We start from the raw sequence: 18,475 nt of genomic DNA, 5'->3' as shown, positions 1-18,475 counted from the left end.
TAAGAATGAGAATAAAGCAGCTACACAAAATGTAGCAGTTTGTGACAGGAAGAATCTCCTGACAGAAGTAGCTCAAGGAGGAAAGGTGAAAGGATACTGAGAAAAATTAACTGAGAAGGTGTTGTCATTCCACTATGCAGAACACTCACCTGCCATCTGTGTTATAATGGAGCTCCATCACTGCTCCACTATGTCCTTTCAGTGTGGCATAATTATCACAGTCACCATAGACATTCCACAGCACTGTTAGGGAGAGAGGACTTCTGTAAGTACTACAGCCTGTGCATACCAGCTGTGCAGAGGTTATTTGTGAATTTACTTGTACAGTTCTAAAATTAAACTTATTGGATACCACTGGTTCTACTAAGCAGACCAACTTTCCTGACACTAAGATAAAAATAGGGCCAATATTTTTACGATTCAAAAGGTTAGAAAACATAAATTTTGAAAATTTAAACTTTTCTTATAATTTTAAGAAGCTGGCACCTCCCCTTGTCTCCACCTCTACCTATTTGTCTTCTGAGTCTGGAAGCAGGTACAAAATAATGGACTTACAGAAAACCTAGGAAGCCACAACTTCAAGGTCATGCAGCAATGACTGTATAAGGTCTGATCAAGAGAATACAGTCAATGTTTTAAAAGATTCGTTGCCATTAATCTCCCTTGGAATACTCCCCCGTGCATTGAACCCACTTATTCCATTGTTGTGATTTTTCTGAAGCTGTTCTGAAAGTCCTCTTCTGTGTCTTTAGTTGCATTATTGTGGCTGCCTTGATGTCCTGAATTGATTCAAAATGTTTAACTTTAACTGTCATTTCAACTTTCACAAAGAGCCAGAAGTTGCAAAGTGTCAGATATGGTAAATAAGGTGAATGAGGACACGTTTTTATGAGCCTGCCTTTCTGCTGCATGGCACAAGATAGCAGCATTCACTGTATTTTTCATTACAACTCAAAGACACTCACAAAAAAAGACTTCCAGAACTGCTTCAGAAAGTGGCAAGAACAATGGGATAAATGTGTTCTAGGCAAGGGGAAATATTTTGAGAGATAATTAATGGCAAATGTGTTTATTTACTTATTCATTCATTTTTTGGTACCGTGGATTGAATTCAGGACCTTGTGCTTCCCAGGCAGGCATGGCAGCACAGAGTTACATCTCTGGTCCACGAATATGTCTTTTACTCTCATAGATTTTAAAAATTTAAATATTCACTGTATATTTTGACCTCATGTACTACATTTATACATTCCACATATACTAAGTAAGTACCTATCACATGCCTAGTGCTGGAGTAAATGAACATAGTTGTTATCCCAACACAATGTAGTTTAGCAAGGATTAAAGTTTGATGAATGTTATTAAAGATCACCGGCATATGTAAGAGATATATTTATATATGCCTTTTTTTCTGCTAACAAAATTTGCTTCTAACTTTATGAAATTAAATATATCAATAATTCATGTGTGTCCTGCAAAGATCACTAAGCCTTCCAGATGCTTGGCTGCTGGAAATTACAGGGATTATAGGATTAGAACATCCAAATAGAAATGAGCAGTGAAGATTAGAATGGATCCATTCTGAGGTACTGTTATGGGTTGGGTCTAGATGTTCCCCTGAAGCCTCACCCAGTCACAGGTGGGGCTTTTCAGCAGTGGCTGGATCTAGAATATGTGATGCTGGGATCAAGGGTGCCTGATTACTAAATTAGTGAATGGTTTGGTATAGTTCTGGATGTGAATAATGGGAAGGCCCACCCTAGGTGTGAGTGCTACCAGCCCTAAGGGCATGTAGCCTGGATAGAATACAAGAGACAGAAAGAGGGCTGCTGCATCTACTTTGCTACTTCACTGCTTTGCTGTCCTCTGCCCACCATGAACTGTTTCTCCTCTGTGATGCCCCTCTGTCATGCCACCCTGCCTTGGAGCCAGCCAACTATGAACTGAAACCTCTACAAACTGTGAGCTAAATAAACCTTTCCTTTAACTTTGAGTGTTTGGTATTTTGTCTCAGCAAGGAGAAAAATAACTAAGACAGGTAAAAAGTTAACGGATAAAAAGCCAAAGAACTCATTTGATTTCATAATGAGGTAAACGAAGTCAGAAATCAAATAAAAGAGAGCTTTGTTATTTTATTTGCTTTTTCTCATGACTCCCTCAAATGGACTTTTTCTGCCTTCTTAAAGTGTTGGGGAGCTCAGTGGTTTTGCCGCCTGCTGCACAAGTGCAAGGACCTGAGTTCGATCCCTGAAATTGCATCAGGAGAGAACGGTATTATCAACCCGTAAAAATGCCTTTAAGAAGATAACAGAGAAGCTAACCAGAGAACATGAGACACTGAAAACACAATTACAAGAAAATGAGATGCATTCTCAGCTTACAAATTGGGAGAGAAAGTGGCAACACCATGAGCAAAATAATTTTGTGATGAAAGAATTCATAGCAACCAAGAGTCAGGAAAGTGATTACCAGCAAATCATTAAAAATGTGACCAAGCAGATTTCGGAGTACAACAGAACCATCGTGGATGCTCTACATAATACTAGCAGGAACAGAGTCTGAATCAACCGATAGTTTCTATAGAAGTTATCTTCTTTTTTTTTGGTACCAGGGATTGAACTTGGGTCCTTGCGCTGCAGCGAAACCACTGAGCTAAATCCCCAGCCCAGAAGTTATCTTCTTGATGCTGAACTTTGTACAAGATGACTGAAAAATTACAACATTTTGCCTTTTAAGAGTTATATCTAAAATTTCTAAATGCTGTAATTTTTGTGGCCTCTTTAAAGAGTGGTGTTTTAAATAGTTTAATAGTTCAGTAAGGAATTCTCATTAATAAATAAATAAATAAATAAATACAGCGTTGGGGATCAAATCCTTTGTTAGGTAAACACTACCCTACACCCTGGACCCATTTGTCTACTTGTTTTTCAAGAGTACTCCTGAGTTATAGCTAAGAATCTGTTAGCAAATTATAATAATGTAAATGTAGATTATCAAAGTAAGTTGCCACTTTGGAAATTTCTTCTTCCTTCTCACATACTAGAATTCTGGGTATGGCTCAAGAGGAGGGCCCTGTGGCTTTGGGAATAAAGTGTTTCTTTGTTCATAACTCCCATTAACCTGTGAAATCTGGATTGTTTATCTTGTTAAGCTGGCTCTAGACTTCTCTCCACGAGGAATATATCCTCAAACCAGAGCAACTCACTTTCTTTCCTTTTGTATTTACCACATGGACCCAGGGTGTTGCTGCTGTAATTTTTGGGTTTTTTTGAGACAGGGTCTTGCTCTGTAGTTCAGGATGGCCTCAAACTCGTGGTGATCCTCCTGCTTCAGCCTCTGGAGTGCGGGGATTATAGGCGTGCACTACCACATCTGACTGGACCCCAAGTTTAACACCTTAGTGATGATTCAGCATTTTTATGCCCTGTTTTAGCATGTTAAGTCATGTAGTTTATGTTGCCAATTTGTAGTTTATGCTGCCATTTGTAGTATCCAAGATTTTAAAAACCTAATCAGTATTTGGCAGAGCCAATTACTGTGGATTTAAAAACTATGTCTTGGGCTAAGGATTTAGCTCAGTGGCACTGCGCCTGCCTCAAAAGTTGCAAGTTCCTGAGTTTGATCCCCGCTACCAAAAAACAAAAAAAAACCAAACTATGTCTAGCTGGGCAACTGCAACCAAAGGCTGAAGCAGGAGGACTGCCAAGTTCAAGTTCAGCCTGGGGAACTTGGTGAAACCATTTCAAAATTAAAACAAAAGGGCTGGGGATGTAGCTCAGTAGCACAGCACTCCTGTGTTCCTTCTCCAGTACTGAAAAAAACAAAACAAACAATATAACTATGTCTTACGTATCAATCGGTCAAATCCTGCAGATGCCAAGGTGGAGCCATTGGGGTGAAACTTGCAGCAGTACACTTCTCCTTCATGTCCTGAGAGTAGCATGATTGGGGCTTGAAGGGAGGAACACCTTGGAGGTCCCTAGACAAAAGAGAAGTATGAGGTAGACACTGTACAAAGAAGGCTGTGAAACAAGGTTGAGGAATGGAGGAAAAAGATCAGGTAAACAATGCTTCAGGGGATTTCACCTGATTTTAGAGAATGGCAACTCTGCTCACATATCTCTTATCTCCCTCCTAACATTCCAGTATCCACCTGTTATACTGACTCCTCTTCTCTCACTTGGGTCTGGTCCCAGAGCCAACTTGCTGAAACATGTTAAAAGTCATTTTGACTCAGGATCTTCACCCATGAAGTTGTCCGTGATGAGAATTCCTTCTCCTAGATTTGGCTTTCAAGTATTTCTTTAGAAAGTCTTTCCTTGATCATGCAAACTCAAGAAACATGCCACACACTCCACCTATATTGTTCGATTCAGAGTCCAGAGTGTTCACCATTACACCATGGAACCCATCCCCCTACCTGTATTAACTCCATTATTATTCCTTCACAGCACTGAGCACTACATGAAATTACCTTCCTCATGTAATTGTTTATATATCTTGTCTTTTCCCAAAGAAATGAAGCTCTGTAAATGCAGGGACTTTATATGTGTCATTCAACACTGTTTGCCCAGTCTCTGGTTCATTTAATGAATTATTGAACTGGGCTTCCTGACAACCCTACAGGATTCAGATTATTAAACAAAGTAATTTTAATTATGGTCTTGGACACTAAGCCTAGGCTTGGCAATTCACTTAAACTTGGGCTGATATTCTTACTTGTCAAATAGAAGAACGGATACACTACAGAAGAATCCTCAATCTCTTTAATAGCTTCCAGCATATTTATTCATTCAAAAAATGTGTCAGGCAGTGTTCTAGGCACCAAGGAAAACAATACTGAACAAAATAATGAAGCTTGAATTCTAGAGGGAAGGAGGGGGAGAAAGAAGAGGAAGAGGGAGGAAAAAAGGTGGGGAAGAGAGAGAGGGAGACAGGGAAGGAGGGAGGGAGGGCGAGGGGGTGAGGGAGCGAGGGAGAGGGGGAGAGAGGGAGAGGGAGACAGAAAGAGAGAGAGAGAGAAAGAGAGAGAGAAGGAGAAAAGTAAAACATGACATGGATGGTGGTATGTGCCATGGAGAAAAATAGATTAGGAATGTGAGTTCCAGAATACGGGGTGTTACAATTTAAAAGAGGGTGGTAGGAAAATACCTCACACTAAGAAATATCTGAACAAGGACTTGAAGGAATTGAGTATGTAAATCATGTAGACATTTGAACATTCCAGGAGAGGGAACAGCAAATGCAAAGGCCTTGAGGCAGGAGAGTGTAAGTCAGTGTGACTAGAGCACAGTAAGCAACAGAAAACTGGCAGATCAGACATGTAAACGGAGGAAATGATTTGCTGTGCCTGCCTGGCAAGTGCAAGGTCCTGAGTTTGATCCCCTGTACGGAGAAAAAAGAGGAAATGATTGTAAAAGTTCTTATTTTTATTCTGAATTAAATGGAAAACCACTGGTAAGTTTGTTGCAGAGAATGTGATTTGATGTTTAGAAAGATTCCTGAGTGCTAGTTTGATAATAGATTGTTGATAGGACAGAAACAGGAATCCAAATTAGGCCCCCTGGCAATATCAAATTATTGGCATTAATGCAAACATCTTTATTTGGGAACAGAAATGTTTTCTCTCTTTATAACTCTCATTAGCCTTTCAAACTTAGATGGCTTGTCTCAGACTAGACTGCTTGATGGGAAAATGACTTAGACCAGGAGGAGGTACTGATGGAGTTGGTAGAAATTCTGGTTACTCTCTAGATTTCTTTTTTAAGAGTTTCATTATGGGGCCGGGGATTTAGCTCAGTGGCATTGCACCTGCCTCACAATTGCAAGGTCCTGAGTTCGATCCCTGGTACCACAAAACAACAACAACAACAACTTCTCACTATGTTATCCAGGCTGGCACTGAACTTTTGGGCTCAAGCAATCCTCTTGCTTCAGCCTCTTGAGTACTGTGCCATGACACCTGGCTCATCTATATGTTCTGAGGATGATGCCAGCTGGATTTGCTGACAGGCTAGTTGAGAAGCTGAGAGGCCACTTATGTATTTCCTCATCTGAGCCCAACAGCATAGAAGAGGTGTAACCACTTTCTATTTTACAACAAATGTAGTTAGGGTTACAGATTTATTAAAAATCTATCATATAATAGGCAAGAATTTGTTTTCCCACCTGCAAAATGAGAAAATAATAGTTACTAAATCTTACAAGATCTATGACACAAAACAGTACATGAGTCAATGAAGTTAATATTCAGTTGCTGCTAATGACACAAATGCAGAAAAATAAAGAGAAAAGCAACTTGCCCAAAGTCCCAAAGCGAGCTCATCTCACTTCTTCCTTCCCTTGCTGATTCATTCATCCACTCTAGAAACTTGTATGTTTACGTTACGCTGGATCCGTGGAAGATTTAGGATGCGGAAGCCAGGGTCTTTGTTTTTTGAGCCCAAGGTTTTAAACTAATTTTAACGTTACCTCACAGAGCAGTTAAAAGGCTGAAAACGGACATTCAACAGGGAAGCAGAGATGGAGCACTGCAGGATTTTGGGAGCTTTCATAGCGTTTGTGCGCTTCAACATCAGGTACGTTCTTGTTTCGCCAGCGCAGTGTGGGATCAACCAAAACAGCGCTCTGAGGCAAGGAGATGAGCTAAGGGCCCAAGGCCGCCTGCCTTTTCACTTACCGCTTGAAGTAAAGCTCCCGGGGTCGCCTGCTGCTGCCCTGCTCCGGGGCCTGACCCCGCCGCTGCCAGGAGCAACTCATGTCGCTGCCGCTTGACTGGAACCAGTGGCAACTCCGGGGCCTTGCGCTTCTGCTGTTCTATCATGGCGGCAAACGCTCTCCTCAGCGCCACCACGGACCGCGCCGACCGCCCCAGGCGCCTCGGATTGGCTGCGACTTACTTCTTCCTCAAGAACTTCCGCCTTGGAGAATCCAATTGACTGCCAAAGTTCCCCTCTGCCCCGCCCTCCCACGGTCTCCTGTGATTGGTTCTATCGTTCTGACGTCACGAGAACGCGACTGCAAGATTGGCGAGCGAACCTGGCGTCCCTCCTAGGCGCTCTGTGTCTTGTGGGCGGGAGCGCGCTGAGTGGATTTGGCCTTTCTGGCAATGCGGCGCCTCCGGGAGTCGGAGCCGACGCCTAGTAAGTAGCAGGGAGAGCTAGGGAGAGCGGGGGTGGGAGGCTGCTAGTAGGAGGCGATCTCAAGGTTGTGCGGCCTGAGCTCAGTTCCCAGCTGGGTCAGTCCCTTTGCGTGCAGGAACAGAGCTGAGGTCTGGCCCTTGACGGCTGCCCTTTTCTACAGGCGCCTTCTGTGTCCACCTTGTTCCCGGGTTTCCCTGACAGGCCTGTCTCCCAACCTCCTTCAGTGCCCCGTTTAGCTGAGGAGGCCGGCTTATTTTTGCTTCTGATTGTGTAGTCTTTTAAAGGGCCTAATCTATGTCCCTGAGGGGAACAATGATGCAGGAAATGCCCAACTCCTTCAGTCTCGTTGAAAAATTTGAGACTTACATATGAACGAGGCCTCCTCAGTCGTTCAACTGATGTTTCCTGTGCAGAGTGTTAGCGGATACATTATGAACCAAACGTAGACCCTAATCTTAAGGGATTGGAGTCTGTTGGGAGGGTAGATATTAACCCGGAATCTCACTAATAACTGGAACTGCTACCCAGGAGAGGTACTTGATGCTATGAGTGCCTGAAATAAGCAGGAATTCTTTTCTGAGGAAAAAACGCCCGAGCTGATATCTGACGGAATAATTCAAAAGAAATGAAGAGAGAAGGCAGAGCATTCCATACAGAATAGCATGTGCAGAGGTTCCATATCAGTGGGGAGGAAAACGACGTAAAAGGCACAAAGGGCCAGTTGTGGATGATATAAAGAGAATGGGGAGGGTATAGTAAGGATGAAGCTGGAGGTTTTAGAGGTTAGACCTTGCAGGAATTTGTAGCTTTTACTTTAAAACTGTTGGGAACCCCTAAAGGTTTTCCTTTCCTTGCAGAGTGGGATGTGGAGGAGGTAGCTTGATCCCTCAAGTTTAATATGTGATGAGGGGAGCTGTTAAGGCTTGTGTCTAGATGTCCCCCTCAAAGCCTCACGCAGTCATAGGTGGGGCTTTTTCAGAGGTGGCTGGATCTAGAGTGTGTGCCACTGGAATTGATTCATGATGCAATGCTTGGCTCAAGGGCACTAGGATTAAGGGTGTGAGTGCTACCCGCCCTAAGTATCCTGGACAAGACAAAAGGGACAAGAAGATGCCTTTAAGGTCCCTTGTTGCTTTGCTACCTTCTGCCCACTGTGAACTTTTTTTTTTGGTACTGGGGATCGAACTCTAGTCCTTGTGCTTGCAATGCAGGCAGCAGAACCACTGAGCTAAATCCCTGGCCCCCACTGTTAACTTTTTGTCCTCTGTGAAGCCACCCTGCCTTAGAGCCAGCTGATTATGGGCTGAAACCTCTACAAACTGTGAGCTAAATAAACCTTTTCCCCTTTAATTTTGGGTGTCGGGTATTTCGTCTCAGCAGTGAGAAAAGTAACCAAGATAGGAGCCTTGGTGAATGTGGATGGATCACTTAGGAGGATATGCAGTAATCCTGGTCATAGATGGCAGCAAGGACTGAGTGGTAGAGCACAGAGAATTAGATTTTAGAAACATGTAGGAGGTAAGATGGGTAGGAATTAGTGATGGATTGGATTCAGGAAGTGAAGAGTGGAATCAAAGGTAGCTCATAGATTTTTGGCTTATGTAGTTGAATAGAGAACATTAGAAGATGACTGGAAACTAATTTTTGTTCTTTGTAATTGTGTGTATGATTGATGACATCAGGAAGCTGTTTCAAATACACTGCTGGTGCTCAGAAGAGAGATTAGTGTTGGAAATATAATTTGGGAGCTAATTTGCATATATGTGATAATTTAGTCATAGGTATGAATAAGGCCAGCTAAATTAAACAAGTTGGCCTCAGCTGAACAGGGCACTGAAGGAGACCAGGCACATGTAGTAGTCCAGAAGTTTGAGATCAGCCTGGGCAACATAGTAAGATTCTTATCTCAAACACATTTGGCACACATTTATAGTTACAGCACTTAGAAGTCTGAGGCAAAAGGATTGCCAAGAATTCAAGGCCAGCCTGAACTACATAATGAGACCCTGTCAGAAAAACCAAAATCTGGCCAGGGATTTAGCTCAGTGGTGCCACCGCCTGCCTCGAAAGAGAAATATCTGGAGCTCTATCCCCAGTACCAAAAAAAAAAAAATCCAGCCAACAATACCAGTAGTCTAATGGCCTTGGGTAAGTGACACGTGGAAAAGAAATCAAGGTTTCCAAAACTCTCCAGTAGTAGAATGACAAAAGAGATTTGGAAAAAAGTACATGGTGTTTAATCCAGTGCAATTATTTTGTAGAGAATAGCTATGGACTATTTTCACATTCATTTCTTCTTTAATTCAGGTGTCTAATTGTTGCTTACGTCTTTGTAACAGGACACCAGAATTAGCTTTAGCAGAAGAGAAATGGAGGAGCCATAGAACGTAAGGATGAATTCAGGAAGGCCTGAGACCATGGAAAACTTGCCTGATCTCTACACTATTTTCCAAGGAGAGGTATATTCTTTTGCACTTTGAAAACTTCCCATTTACAATGTGTTAAGAATAGACTAAGGGGGCTGGGGATTTAGCTCAGTGGCACTGCACCTGCCTCATAAGCACAAGGTTCTGAGTTTGATCCCTGGTACCACCAAAAAAAGAATAGACTAAAGGTGGCTGGGGTTTTATGTCAGTGGTGCTGCTGCCTGCCTTGTAAGCGCAAGTTGGATCCAAGTTCGATCCCTGGTACAAAAAAAGAATAGACTAAGAATGAAAAGCAGCAGAGTTTGATGTTCCACTTGAGACCCTTGAACATTACCCCTTAAGTGGGAAGGGCTAGTGGAACATCTGGCTACTGCATGTACTTCCTCTAAGATAAGATTATGGTCGAGTTAACAAGGAAAGGGAAACATAGTAAGAAAATGTGTGTGTGTGTGTGTGTGTGTGTATGTCCAGGTATGAGTATATATTTTATATACCAAGTGAGTTTGCTGTTATGTAGCCCCCTCACTCTTTTGTCTCCTCTGTATTTTACTACATGGTGGGGAGGAACAACTAACTTGAGCTGAGGTGCTGACAGAGCCCTGCTGATTATCTTCTCCTCTCAATTGCTCTCTCTAGCAAGGGTTTAACTCTTTCTAGTCAGGATTTGTCAGAAAGCTTACTGAGGTCTTCATCCTTTTATTTCTCTTTCTGTCTGTTTGTCCCCTTTCCCTACAAATACAAACAAACTGATTTTTGTGCCTCTTCTATTACTTTTCTTGAATCCTGATTGCTTTTTCTTCAGAATCTTTGCAAATGCTGTTTGCTTTAGTCCATTTGTGCTACTGCAACAAAATACCTGGGATTAGGTAATTTATAAGGAACAAAAATTTTATTTTTCACAGTTCTGAAGGCTTGGAAGTCCAAGATCAAGATGCTAACAAATTTGATGTCTGGTGAGGGCTGCTCTCTGCCTCCACCATGCTGCCTTGTTGCTAGGTCCTCCAGAGGTGACAAATGCTGTGTCCTTAAATGGCAGAATGTGGCAGAAGGGGCAAACTTACCTCCTCAAGCTCTTTTATAAGGCGCTATTCAATTCACTAGGCCTAATCACCTCCAAAAGGCCCTACTTCTTATATTTATTGCATTGGGAATTAAATTTCAAATGTTAATTTTGAGTAATACAGCCACTCAAACCACTTTGAGAATGAGATTGATGGCATTACAAAAATAGGTTTCAGAGTGTTGCCTGAGCCTTCTGTCCCTTTCACTTTGTGAGGAGAAAATGGCATTTGTCTGCTCTGAAGAATACAGCAACAAGGTGCCATCTTGGAAGCAGAGAACAAGCCGTTATCAGACACTAAATCTGCTGGTGCCTTGATCTTGAACTTCCCAGCCTCTAGAAACATGAAAAATAAATTTCTATTATAAATCATTCAACCTATGGTATTTTGTTATAGAAGCAGAAAGAGACTAACTCTGTTCCTTCTAACTACCCACTTTCCCACCAACTTCTCTCTTTTAGGTCTCAGCTGTAATGTCTCTTCAGAGATCTTTTACTTATCATGGGTAAATAATTCAACCTGTATTTAGCTGTGTACTCATTTAATGTCTGTCTTCCCCATTAAAATTGAAAAAATAAATTGAGGGCCAGGGATTTAGCTCAGTGGTTTCACCACCTGCTGTGCAAGTGCAAGGACCTGAGTTTGATCCCCGGTACCAAAAAAAAAAAAAAAAAAGAAAAAATAAATTGGAAACTGTTGTATGTTAGCTCATCTCTGTTATTGAATCTTTCCAAAAAGTTAACTCTTTTAATGGATAAAGAAACTTCTCAGAAGTTAAGTAAACTCCCAGTGAATAATAAATAGCAAAGCTGGGATTATAAATCTTTCCAGGTCTACTTTGTACTAAACTATAGCTGTGATAGCCCAACTTTACATGAAAGTGTGGTGCAACCAAAAGACATATAAAAGAATTATTTTCACAGAATTGAGGAGTAGAAAGAAAGTGATGGTAAGTCTGGTTGTTCCAATCATAATTATAGCATTTATTACAGTCGTTTTTTCCCTTTATGGTACTATTGCTTGAAGCCAGAAGCTTGCTCATACTCAGGAATTGCTTTACCATTGGCTTTTTAAAAATTTTACTTTGAGACAGGATCTTGCTAAGGTACCCAGGCTGGCCTTGAACTTTCAGTCTATCTGCCTCAGCCTCTCAAATGGCTGGGATTACAGGTATGTTATCACTGTTCCCAGTTTATCACAATCTATCACGTAATTTTTTTGTTTTGTTTCTAGTACTGGCAGGCAAAGCCAAGGCCTTTGTATTGAGCTACATCCCTAGTGCTTTTTAAGTTTTTTTTTTGAGACAAAGTCTCACTAGATCACCAGGGTCCAATTTGCAATGGTTCTGCCTCAGCCACCCAGAGTTCTAGATTTACAGACGTGTGCCGCCATGCCTGGTTTGGGCATCTCTTTTTTAAGTTTTTTAAAAATTTCACAGTACCTAACATGGTGTCTTGCATACAGTAAGTGCTTTGTAAATGCTGGGATAAAATTGTACCCAACCATTGTCCTTGAAGAAACTGATAGTACAGCTCATAGCCTAGCAGCTCTTCTTTTATCAGGCTCAGCAGTGGTGGGGGCACTGTGATTGAATAGCCAAGAATCCAGTATTCATCTTGCTCTCATTCTCTTAGTGGCAGTGTCTGTTAAACATGATAAAGGAGTACAAACATAGCAGCAGTGGGTGTTGGGATTCTGCTCAGCCTTCCCTTTGCTAAAGAAATACTGAGGGGAGATTGGTGTTAGGTAGAAATAGCATTGCACTAGAAGTCGGAAAATTTCTGCTCTATTCCTGGCTGTACTACTTTCTAACTTTGTGACCATGGAGAATTAACTTACGTTGTTGAGGTTCAAATTCATCATTTACATTATGAGAACAAGTTTCAAGGCCAGTACCACCTCTAATCTGAAGATGGGAAATTCATCTAATCCAAGGCCTGAATTCAGTTGAGATAATTACTGAATTTTTTCCCCCTGAGCCATCTGAGTATTTATTCTTGGGACACCAGGGGGACTGTGTGGTCATCTATGGCAGGTGCCATCCTTTTAATTTCAACTCTGACTGCACACTAGGAGACACAGTGATGGAAACATCTGGTGCTGATATGTAGGCAAGAATGCCTCTTCCTAACTTATCAGTTGAGTGCCTCTATTCTGGAGCACATTAACCTTACCTTTTGGGAGAGGCCAAATTAGTCTATTATTACTTCTAAAGACCATAATGTGACATTGGAGCTTCAGGATTGGAAAGTGAGATTGTCTTAATTTATAGCAGCAAGGTGGTTTGCACTCTAACTTCCAGATGGTACTGTTAGGTTTGTTAGATAATTATGCTTCTTAACAATGTTATACAGTGTGAGATTTCTTAGCCCTTTTTCTAGAATCCTGGAGCAAAAGGTACCCAGTCTGAATACCTTTGATTCATAAGTAAGGGATTTGCTGTTATTTTAATTAAAAATTAAAAGACCCATCTTCATCCACAGGGCCCTTTACACATAGAATAAATTGCTTTGTGTACTTAGGTAAGCACTTTGTATCTCTGATCTTTACTTTCTTCATTTGAAAAGTGAGAAGATTGGACCAAGTAATCTCTAAAGTCCTTCTTAAAATCCTCCCTGCAGCTGGGGATTTAGCTCAGTGGTTCCACCACCTGCCTTGCAAGGGCAAGGTCCTGAGTTTGATCCCCAGTACCAAAAACCCCCAAAACAAAAAATCCTCCCTGCAGCTCCACCTTGATTTAAACTGTTTCTTTGGGATTGGCTTGTCTTTAGTCCAGCATACTTAGTCCAGCTCCTCAGTGTAAAATAGTTTAGAACTTTTGGTTCATAACCCATTCTTTATGCTGTGTCTCGGAGAGTTAGTTCAGCTGCTGTCTGAATATCTCCCATTAAAAATGAGGAAAATGAAAGCTTTTATTTATTCCCATCCAACACTGAAATGAATGATGTAATTTGGTAAGGTAGGAGGCACTGAACTAGAAATGAAGATATCCAGGTTCTTTCCCTACAGTGTATCTAAATTGTATACCTTCTACCAGTCACTAATCTTTTTTATGCTTCAGGGTCTTGGACTGTCAATTATTAAAAGCTACACTTTATTGAATGGACATTATATGCCAAAGATAAGTGCCAGACATTTTATGTGTGTCATTTGTTATCTGCATCAGCAAAGTGAAAGCAAATGGGAACTTAGGCCCTGGAAGACCAAGTGTGTTGAAAATTTCACAGATAAGAAATGGCCGAGCTGTGATTAAAAACTACATCTTTTACCTGGAAGCCTATGTTCTTTCTCCACCTAGATTATTCTGCCTTATCTATAGTATAGGGACTTAGTCTATATACTTCCGAGGATTGTTGCCAGGAGCAAATAGGATACCAAATTGACCCTGACACTACTTCTGACTGTTAGAATTTTATCATTAAAGGGAACCCAGAAGCAACTTTAAAGTAGTTAAGACTCCATTCAAATCCCAGCTCTTGTTACTTACTAGCTTTGGACTTTGGATAAGTTACTTAGTCTTTCCATGCGTCCCTTTGTCATCTGTTGAATACATGTAATAAGACCTATTTCATACACTGTTATGAGGATTTTGAATAGTCTTTTACATACATACATACAGTGTTTGAATAGTGTTTTGAATATTCAGTATATGTTGTGAATATCAGTACAGCATGGATTGTTTTATTCAGGCCCCTTGTTTTAGTTTTAGTGGAGCTGAAACTGCTTAACACAACTAAAGGCACTAAGTTTTTGTATATGATTGTATCAGATATTTTACAAATAATAATGAATTTAGTGATAAGTACAATATGTAGTGACATCAATTCTAATCCACAGGTGTTGGGGGTTATTTGAAAATTGGGGGCAGAGAGCCTGGGATGATAATTTATCTGACAGGAGTTCTGGGCCTTTATATCACTAACATTTATTGGAAGCCTCTAACTTCTCCATATTCAGTCAACTCTGCAAAAGACTTGGGTATAGCTGGATTTGGTGGCACACACCTGTAGTCTCAGCACCCAGGAGGCTGATGCAGGAGCATTACCACAAGTTTGTGGCCAGCCTGGCCTACATAGTGAGTTCAATGCCAGCCTGAACTACACAGCAAGACCCTGTCTCAAAAAACTAAAAACAAACAAACAAAAGACTTGGGGACAATTCATTTTCTCTCTGATTACATCTTTTTTGATTCTATAAGATGTCTGTGTAAATTTTTCTACTTGTCCTGTTAAAATCTAAGATGGAGATTTGGATTGAAATACAAACTATATGGTCTGTTTTGAATTTAAGAAAAAGGAATGCTTTACAGCCCACATAATCTGTCCCAGACTATAAAAATTCTCTATATGAGATTGGAGTCCTCAGGCTTAGCTAATAAAAAGTGTGACTTTACTACCTGGTTTTTGCTGTTTGTTCCTTTTATTTATAAAACTCCTTTAGTGTCAGATTTGGGCATTTTTTGGTTACAATCATCCATGTGGCAGCACTCTAATCTTGCCAATGTTTTTAATGTATCCACATATACCTGTCAGTCTAAATTTAAAAAAGAACAGAAAGAACTATTTGACAGAACATCACTTCTAGGCAGACAGAGAGAAATGCTCTGGAGGAAAGATTTTCATTTTTGTGACATTGATTTTTTTTTTTTAATCTTTATAGGTTGCTATGGTGACAGACTATGGAGCCTTTATCAAAATCCCAGGCTGTCGAAAGCAAGGTGGGAGCCTGTAACTTGAAATTCAACCTTCCCATTTCATTCTCTCTGCTCTAACCCTATCATGTCCTAATTTTACGCTCTGCATTTTATAGATCATATTTTTTATTTGTTTTATTTTGGTTTTTGTATTGATATGAATACATATAATATCATATTAAAATGAATATTTTTATCAGGTCTTTGTGTGTTTGCACGCATGCACATGCGCACATGCTGTACCACAGGGCCCACTTAGCAGGTCTTAACTCAGAAGAATGGTGCTCTCATAACTTGGGGAGAGGGCTTGGGTATAGCTAATTGGATTTACTTGTGGAACCAGCTCCTCCCTAGATGTCACCTGTGACCTTAGGCAAATCACTTTACTTCTTTGGACATAGGAATTTGGAGATGACAAGCTTCTTCCTGAGGCTGACATTGAAAGTTTACTAGTATGGCACATGGCTTAGAAACAGTATGTGTATATGTATATGTTCCATTAGTGAATATTAATTATGACGTACTGTGTTTTATTGTGTGATTTCCATACATGTATATAAAATTTTTTATCATATCCACTCCTTCACTATTCTCCCTATACTCCTTCCCTCCTTCTTGATTTTCTTCCTATTGTCTAATAGCTCTGTTCTACTTTTTTTTTTGGTACCAGGGATCGAACTCGGGTCCTTGCACTTGTGCAGCAGGCAGCAAAACCACTGAGCTAAATCCCCGGCCTGCTCTGTTGTACTTTTGTGTCATTTTTTTCTCTAGATTCTTTTTTTTTTTTTTTTAGTTTAAGTGTCTCTGTATTTTCCAGCTAGCTTTAAATTCCTTGGTTTAAACCTTCCTACTGCCTCAGTGTCATAAGTAGCTGAGATGTGTGCCATTGTGCCCAGTTCCTAATTACATGTATTATACGTATCATGCTGTACATTTTCTTTGCAAATAGATAAGCATCTGTTGAACATTTTTGGAGAATCCTTCTCATATCTATAATCTTATTTCTCAAAACAGTGTGTAAGGAGAAAAGAAGGGTTCCACAGACTGGTGTCCAAGGTGACTTAGCTGGGCAATGGAAGAGCCAAGACTAGAACCTAAACCCTCTGGGTTAAAGAATTTTTATTTGTTTTTGGTTTTTTATAACTTTTTTTTTTACCCTGGTACCCAGAATTGAACTCCAGACCTTACGCTTTCCAGGCAGGCAGGGCACCGCTAAGGTACATCCCCAGCCCCTTGTTTTTGTTTTTTGAGGCAGATCTTACTTTGTAGTTTAGGCTGGTCTTGAGCTCATTATATAGCCCAGGCTGGCCTCAAACTTGTGGTGGTCCTCCTATCTCAGTCTCCAGGGTGCTGGGATTTTAGATGTGTGCTATCACACCTAGTTTAAGATTTATTAAAGATTTTATTATAAAATGTAACCTAAGAGGACTAGAAGAATTCAGGCATGGTTGCACACACATGACATCCCAACACTCTGCAAGTCAAAGGCAAGAGGATGAAAGTTTAAGTCCCACCTAGGCAATTTAGTGAGGTCCTATCACAGTTTTAAAAAGGCTTGTGGGTGTAATTCCATTTAAAGGCCCTGGGTTCAGTCATCAGTTCATCAAGGGGGATAAAAGCACTAGAAGAGTATTTTACTACATAAAAGTCAGAAACATTTAAGAATAATTGTAAGCAAAGTTAAATTGGGGAAAAGAATTTACTGTACATATGATAAAGTGCTAACAAAAAGGAAGAAGTAGCTGGGTCTGATGGAGAACTCTTTTAATCCCAGCACTCAGGGAGCCTGAAGCAGAAAGATTATGAGTTAAACCCAGTCTGGGAAACTTAGCAAGATTCTGTCTCAAAAAGGGGGTAGGGGTGAAGTGGGGTGAGGATGTAGCTCATTGTGAAGACCCTACGTTCAATTCATAGTACTTCGAGGAAAAAAGAAAGTAGGAAGGAAAAGGGACAAAGATATGAAAAGACAACTTTCAGGAGAATAAAACTTTGGTCAAAAAGGGGGTTTTTGTTTGTTTGTTTTTTGGTACCAGTGATCGAACATGGGTCCTTGAGCTTGCGCAGCAGGCTGGGAAACCACTAAGCTAAATCCCTGGCCCTGTTTGTTTGTTTTTTGAGAGAGGGTCTTGCTGTGTAGTTTAGGCTGGCCTTGAATTCACTATGTAGCCCAAGTTGGCTTCGAATTCATGGTGATCCTCTTGCCTCAGCCTCCTGAGTACTGGGACTACAGGTGTGCACCACGATGCCTGGTAGTCAGTATATTGAAAAACAACTCATTTCAGGATTGGGTGTGTAGCTCAGTGGCAGAGTACTTGCCTAGCATAATTGAAGCGTTAGGTTCAATCCTAACACAGGCAAAAGAAAAGAAAAGAAAGAAAGAAGGAAAAAAAGCTGTACAGTTCTATGGTTTGGGATGAATTCACAGTGTTTTGCAACCATCACCACAGTCTAATTCTAGAGCATTTATCTCCCCAGAAAGAAACCCTATACCCATAAGCAAGCACTCCAAATTTCACCCCACTTTTGGCAACCAAAAGCATACTGGCCACCAGTTTACTTTATCTCTAGATGTTTGCCTGTTCTGTGTATTTGTTATACATGGAATCATACAGTACTATATGTAGTCTTTTGTGAATCTACAGTTATATCAAAAGGTTTTTTTTTGGTACCGGAGATCGAACTCGGGTCCTTGCGCTTGTGCAGCAGGCAGCAAAACCACTAAGCTAAATCCCCGGCCCTATCAAAAGTTTTTAAAAAGTGATTTAAAATATTCAGAAGATTTTTGAGATTAACACATATTTTAAAAAATTTCGTGCAAGCACAAGGACCCGAGTTCGATCCCCGGTACCAAAAAAAAAAAAGATTGCTATTAATACCCAGTGTTGGAAATGGGCACCTTTACTCACTTTTAGGAGCATAATTTATCATAGACTTTGGCTATGACTATTTTTTTTTTTTGGTACCGGGGATCGAACTCAGATCCTTGCGCTTGTGAGGCAGGCACTGGAACCACAGCTAAATCCCCGGCCCGACAATGACTATTAACATTTTAAATCTGCTTGTTGTTTGTTTTGTTTTTTGGGTTTTTTAGGTACCGGGGATCGAACTTGGGTCCTTGCGCTTGCAAGACAGGCAGCAGAACCACTGAGCTAA

The 18,475-nt window shown here is 40.8% G+C and overlaps 2 protein-coding genes across 4 annotated transcripts in view; one reads left to right on the top strand and one right to left on the bottom strand.

Annotated features, from left to right (window-relative positions):
- Snrnp40 (small nuclear ribonucleoprotein U5 subunit 40) overlaps positions 1 to 6,881 on the bottom strand; it is a 29,333-nt gene extending 22,452 nt beyond the window's left edge. The window contains exons 1-3 of the mRNA XM_087215427.1: positions 6,680 to 6,881; positions 3,850 to 3,979; positions 150 to 243 (exon numbers count right to left, since the gene is read on the bottom strand). Of these exons, the coding sequence (XP_087071553.1) occupies positions 150 to 243; positions 3,850 to 3,979; positions 6,680 to 6,823 (368 nt within the window). The 5' untranslated portion in view covers positions 6,824 to 6,881. The remainder of the gene's footprint in view (positions 1 to 149; positions 244 to 3,849; positions 3,980 to 6,679) is intronic.
- Positions 6,882 to 6,999: 118 nt separating this feature from the next.
- Zcchc17 (zinc finger CCHC-type containing 17) overlaps positions 7,000 to 18,475 on the top strand; it is a 47,287-nt gene continuing 35,811 nt past the window's right edge. The window contains exons 1-3 of one of the 3 annotated variants that reach the window (XM_004850809.4): positions 7,000 to 7,142; positions 9,482 to 9,601; positions 15,289 to 15,346. In XM_004850809.4, coding sequence (XP_004850866.1) covers positions 9,536 to 9,601; positions 15,289 to 15,346 — 124 coding nt within the window. In that variant the 5' untranslated portion in view covers positions 7,000 to 7,142; positions 9,482 to 9,535. The remainder of the gene's footprint in view (positions 7,143 to 9,481; positions 9,602 to 15,288; positions 15,347 to 18,475) is intronic. The other 2 variants (XM_013074359.3, XM_087215425.1) reach the window with 2 other exon arrangements.

This window comes from Heterocephalus glaber, unplaced genomic scaffold (genome assembly GCF_053883595.1).
Source record: "Heterocephalus glaber isolate CG9 unplaced genomic scaffold, H.glaber_assembly_v1.0 deba00001452, whole genome shotgun sequence".
NCBI classification, from domain to species: domain Eukaryota; kingdom Metazoa; phylum Chordata; class Mammalia; order Rodentia; family Bathyergidae; genus Heterocephalus; species Heterocephalus glaber.
This window is presented reverse-complemented; position numbering and strand designations above follow the sequence as displayed.